The 6,000-nt window shown below is 41.3% G+C and overlaps 1 protein-coding gene across 7 annotated transcripts in view; it reads right to left on the bottom strand.

Moving 5' to 3' along the window:
* WASF1 (WASP family member 1) overlaps positions 1-6,000 on the bottom strand; it is a 296,489-nt gene that overhangs the window by 199,685 nt on the left and 90,804 nt on the right. For all 7 annotated transcript variants that reach the window (XM_024115540.3, XM_028494551.2, XM_028494555.2 and 4 more), the window contains one exon: positions 5,374-5,508. In XM_024115540.3, coding sequence (XP_023971308.1) covers positions 5,374-5,508 — 135 coding nt within the window. The remainder of the gene's footprint in view (positions 1-5,373; positions 5,509-6,000) is intronic.

Here is a 6,000-nt window from a genome sequence, read left to right as displayed (position 1 = left end):
AGATTGCTTTTGCTATTTGGGGTCTTTTGTGTTTCCATACAAATTGTGAAATTTTTTTTTCTAGTTCTGTAAAAAATGCTAGTGGTAGTTTGATAGGGATTGCATTGAATCTGTAGATTGCTTTGGGTAGTAGAGTCATTTTCACAATGTTGATTCTTCCAATCCAAGAACATGGTATATTTCTCCACCTATTTGTATCATCTTTAATTTCTTTCATCAGTGTCTTATAGTTTTCTGCATACAAGTCTTTTGTCTCCTTAGGTAGGTTTATTCCTAGATATTTTATTCTTTTTGTTGCAATGGTAAATGGGAGTGTTTTCTTAATTTCACTCTCAGATTTTTCATCATTAGTGTATAAGAATGCCAGAGATTTCTGTGCATTAATTTTGTATCCTGCTACTTTACCAAATTCATTGATTAGCTCTAGTAGTTTTCTGGTAGCATGTTTAGGATTCTCTATGTATAGTATCATGTCATCTGCAAACAGTGACAGCTTTACTTCTTGTTTTCCAATTTGGATTCCTTTTATTTCTTTTTCTTCTCTGATTACTGTGGCTAAAACTTCCAAAACTATGATGAATAATAGTGGTGAGAGTGTGCAACCTTGCATTCTTCCTGATCTTAGAGAAAATGGTTTCAGTTTTTCACCACTGAGAACGATGTTGGCTGTGGGTTTGTCATATACAGCCTTGATTATGTTGAGGTAAGTTCCCTGCATGCCTGCTTTCTGGAGTTTTTATCATAAATGGGTGTTCAACTTTGTTGAAAGCTTTTTCTGCAGCTATTGAGATGATCATACGGTTTTTCTCCTTCAATTTGTTACTATGGTGTATCACATCGATTTATTTGCATATATTGAAGAAGCCTTGCATTTCTGGAATAAACCCCACTTGATCATGGTGTATGATCCTTTTAATGTGCTGTTGGATTCTGTTTGTTGAGAATTTTTGCATCTATGTTCACCAGTGATATTGGCCTGTAGTTTTCTTTTTTGTGCCACCTTTGTCTGGTTTTGGTATCAGGGTGATTGTGGCCTTGTAGGTTGAATGTGGGAGTGTTCCTCCCTCTCCTATATTTTGGAAGGGTTTGAGAAGGATAGGTGTTAGCTCTTCTCTAAATGTTTGATAGAATTCGCCTGTGAAGCCATCTGGTCCTGGGCTTTTGTTTGCTGGAAGATTTTTAATCACAGTTTCAATTTTAGTGCTTGTGATTGGTCTGTTTATATTTTCTATTTCTTCCTGGTTCAGTCTCAGCAAGTTGTGCATTTCTAAGAATTTGTCCATTTCTTCCAGGTTGTCCATTTTATTGGCATACAGTTGCTTGTAGTAATCTCTAATAATCTTTTGTATTTCTGCAGTGTCAGTTGTTACATCTCCTTTTTCATTTCTAATTCTATTGATTTGAGTCTTCTCCCTTTTATTCTTGATGAGTCTGGCTAATGGTTTATCAATTTTATTTATCTTCTCAAAGAACCAGCTTTTAGTTTTATTGATCTTTGCTATTGTTTCCTTCATTTCTTTTTCATTTATTTCTGATCTGATCTTTATGATTTCTTTCCTTCTGCTAAATTTGGGGTTCTTTTTTTCTTCTTTTCATTTGTTTCTAGGTACTTTTTGATTTCCTCTTTGATTTCTTCAGTGATCTCTTGGTTATTAAGTAGCATATTGTTTAGCCTCCATGTGTTTGTATGTTTTACAGTTTTTTTCCTGTAATTGATATCTAGTCTCATAGCATTGTGGTTGTAAAAGATACCTGATACGATTTCAATTTTCTTAAATTTACCAAGTCGAGATTTGTGACCCAAGATATGATCTATCCTGGAGAATGTTCCATGAGCACTTGACAAGCCATTTTGTGTGATATGAGAATTGCTACTCCAGCTTTCTTTTGATTTCCATTTGCATGGAATATCTTTTTCCATCCCCTCACTTTCAGTCTGTATGTGTCCCTAGGTCTGAAGTAGGTTCCTTGTCGACAGCATATATATGGGTCTTGTTTCTGTATCTATTCAGCCAGTCTATGTCTTTTGGTTGGAGCATTTAATCCATTTACAGTTAATATAGTTATCTATATCTATGTTCCTATTACCAGTTTCTTAATTGTTTTGGGTTTGTTATTGTTGGTCTTTTCCTTCTCTTGTGTTTACTGCCTAAAGAAGCTCCTTTAGCATTTGTTGTAAAGCTGGTTTGGTCGTGCTGAATTCTCTTAGATTTTGCTTGTCTGTAATGATTTTAATTTCTCCATCGAATCTGAATGAGATCCTTGCCGGGTAATCTTCGTTGTAGGTTTTTCCCTTTCATCACTTTAAATATGTCCTGTCACTCCCTTCTAGCTTGTAGAGTTCCTGCTGAAAGATCAGCTGTTAACCTTATGGGGATTCCCTTGTACGTTATTTGTTGCTTTTCCTTTGCTGCTTTTAATATTTTTTCTTTTATTTAATTTTTAATAGTTTTATTAATATGTGTCTTGGCATGTTTCTCCTTGGATTTATCCTGTATGGGACTCTCTGCACTTCCTGGACTTGACTATTTCCTTTCCCATGTTAGGGAAGTTTGCAACTATAGTCTCTTCAAATATATTCTCAGTCCCTTTCTTTTTCTCTTCTTCTTCTGGGACCCCTATAATTCGAATGTTGTTGCATTTAATGTTGTCCCAGAGGTCTCGGAGACTGTCCTTAATTCTTTTCATTCTTTTTCTTTATTCTGTCCTGCAGTAGTTATTTCCACTATTTTGTCTTCCTGGTCACTTATCCGTTCTTCTGCCTCAGTTATTCTGCTATTGATTCCTTCTTTTTCAGGTAGACTGCCTATTTCCTCTTCATTTGTTTGGTCTGGTGGGTTTTTATGTTGCTCCTTCATCTGCTGTGTATTTGTCTGTCTTCTCATTTTGCTTAATTTACTGTGTTTGGGGTCTCCTTTTCATAGACTGCAGGTTCGTAGTTCCTGTTGTTTTTGGTGTCTGCCCCCAGTGGGTAAGGTTGGTTCAGTGGGCTGTGTAGGCTTCCTGGTGGGAGGGACTGGTGCCTGTGTTCTGGTGGATGAGGCTGGATCTTGTCTTTCTGGTGGGCAGGACTGAGTCCGTTGTGTTTTGTGGTGTCTCTGACCTTATTATGATTTTAGGCAGCCTCTCAGCTAATGGGTGGGGTTGTGTTCCTCTCTTGCTAGTTGTTTGGCATAGGGTGCCCAGCACTGTAGCCTGCTGGTCGTTGAGTGGAGCTAGGTCTTAGCGTTGAGATGGAGATCTCTGGGAGAGCTTTCCCGTATATTACGTGGGGCTGGGAGGTCTCTGGTGGACCAATGTCCTGAACTCGGCTCTCCCACCTCAGAGACTCAAGCCTGACCCCCGGCTGGAGCATCAAGATCCTGCCAGCCACATGGCTCAGAATAAAAGGGAGGAAAAGAAAAAGAAATAGGGCTTCCCTGGAGGCGCAGTGGTTGAGAGTCCACCTGCCGATGCAGGGGATATGGGTTTGTGCCCCGGTCCGGGAGGGTCCCACATGCCGCGGAGCGGCTGGGCCCGTGAGCCATGGCCGCTGAGCCTGCGCGTCCGGAGCCTGTGCTCCGCGACGGGAGAGGCCACAACAGAGGGAGGCCCGCATACCAAAAAAAAAAAAAAAAAAAAAAAAAAAAAGAAAGAAAGAAGAGAGCAACCAAGCCAAAAAACAAATCCTCCAATGATAAGTGCTAAAAACTGTATGACAAAACAAAAACAAACAAAAAAAACCATAAAGTACCCTAGGACAAATGGTAAAAGCAAAGCTATAGAGAGAAAATCACACAAAGCAGCATAGACATACACACTCAGAAAAAAAGGAAAAAATATATATATATATTTAAAAAAAAAAAAGGAAGAGAGCAACCAAATCAATAAACAAATCTACCAATGTTAATAAGCTCTAAATACTAAACTAAGATAAACATAAAACCAGAAGCAAATTAGATGCAAAAAGCAAACCCCAAGTCTATAATTCCTCCCAAAGTCCACTGCCTCAATTCTGGGATGATTCGTTGTCTATTCCAGTATTCCACAGATTCAGGGTACGTCAAGTTGACTGTGGAGATTTAATCTGCTGCTCCTGAGGCTGCTGGGAGAGATTTCCCTTTCTCTTCTTTGTTCGCACAGCTCCTGGGGTCCAGCTTTGGATTTGGACCCACCTCTGCATGTAGGTCGCCTGAGGGCATCTGTTCCCCACCCAGACAGCATGGGGTTAAAGGAGCAGCTGATTAAGGGACTGTGGCTCACTCAGGCCGCTGGGAGGGAGGGCTATGGAACGCATGGCGAGCCTGCGGCAGCAGAGGCTGGCATGACGTTGCAACAGCCTGAGACATGCTGTGTGTTCTCCTAGGGAAGTTGTCCCTGGATCACGGGACCCTGGCAGTGGCAGGCTGCACAGGCTCCCAGGAGGGGAGGTGTGGATAGTGACCTGTGCTTGTATGCAGGCTTCTTGGTGGCTGCAGCAGCAGCCTTAGTGTCTCATGCCCATCTTGGGTGTCCGTGCTGATGGCCGTGGCTCGCATCCATCTCTGGAGCTCGTTTAGGCGGTGCTCCGAATTCCCTCTCCTCACACACCCCGAAACGATGGTCTCTTGCCTCTTCGGCAGCTCCAGACTTTTTCCCGGACTCCCTCCCAGATAGCTGTGGTGCACTTGCCCCCTTCAGGCTGTGTTTATGCAGCCAACCCCAGTCCTCTCCCTGGGATCTGACCTCCAAAGCCCAAGCCTCAGCTCCTAGCCCCCGCCTGTCCCAGCGGGTGAGCAGACAAGCCTCTCAGGCTGGTGAGTGCTGGTCGGCACTGATCCTCTGTGCGGGGATCTCTCCGCTTTGCCCTCTGCACCCCTGTTGCTGCGCTCTTCTCCGTGGCTCCGAAGCTTCCCCGCCACACACACACAGTCTCCGCCCGCGAAGGGGCTTCCTAGTGTGTGGAAACCTTTCCTCCTTCACAGCTCCTCCCACTGGTGCAGATCCCGTCCCTATTCTTTTGTCTGTTTTTTCTTTTTTCTTTTGCCCTACCCAGGTACGTGGGGAGTTTCTTGCCTTTTGGGAGGTCTGAGGTCTTCTGCCAGCGTTCAGTAGGTGTTCTGTAGGAGTTGTTCCACATGTAGATGTATTTCCGATGTATTTGTGGAGAAGGTGATCTCCACGTCTTACTCTTCTGCCATCTTGAAGGTCTCCCCCTGCCCCCCGAGGTGTAGTAAATTCATGTTTTGTGTGTTTGTGTGTGTGTGTGTATGTTTCTTTGATTAATTGAAGCACATTTCTCCCAGTTGTTGTTTTTTTAATAAATTCATATATAATAGTGTTCTTAAATATATCACTCATCCCACCTAACCAAAAACATACATGTGAAATAAAATATAATATGAATAAACTTACATTCTTCTTCTTTAGGATCAAGCTGTGTAACACTAACAGATAAACGGTCCACACGTTCTTGTAATGAGTTAACTCTGAAGGAAAAACTATGTGCCTCATTGAATAATTCTCCAAATATATCTTCAGCATATTTACCTAAGCAAAAATGAAGCATATACCATAAAATTTAATGTTATCTGAGATAAATATCAAACAATTTAACATTTAAAACGCTGCCCCAATGAATTTGGTATTTACTTGAAAGTAGTTTAAACTTTAAACCCTAGCCTAAAGTAATCCAACTGTTACAGAGTAAGAAGAAAACACAAACCCTGGGAAATACAGTTTTAGATACTAGCTCTACCACTTCCTGGTAGGTGACTTGTGTCTAAGGAAATACTCTCCTGCTTTATCCCTATCTACACACCTGTTGAGGGTTAGAGAGGTTATAATGTAAAGTACACATAAATAACACATCTCTTAATCCCAATTCAGCATTCATAAACAGACTCTACACTAGAACTGAATTTCAGGCCAAGTGGCAGAATCCAAGATATTTCATAAACCTAGTAGATAACCTAATCTCAGGTACACCCAAAATACAGATTCTGAAAATTTATGAGAGATATTTTACATTTTCTCTCATTC

The sequence above is a fragment of the Physeter macrocephalus genome, chromosome 10 (genome assembly GCF_002837175.3).
Source record: "Physeter macrocephalus isolate SW-GA chromosome 10, ASM283717v5, whole genome shotgun sequence".
NCBI classification, from domain to species: domain Eukaryota; kingdom Metazoa; phylum Chordata; class Mammalia; order Artiodactyla; family Physeteridae; genus Physeter; species Physeter macrocephalus.
The sequence above is the reverse complement of the archived record's forward strand: the minus strand, read 5'-3'. Positions and strand labels throughout refer to the sequence as shown.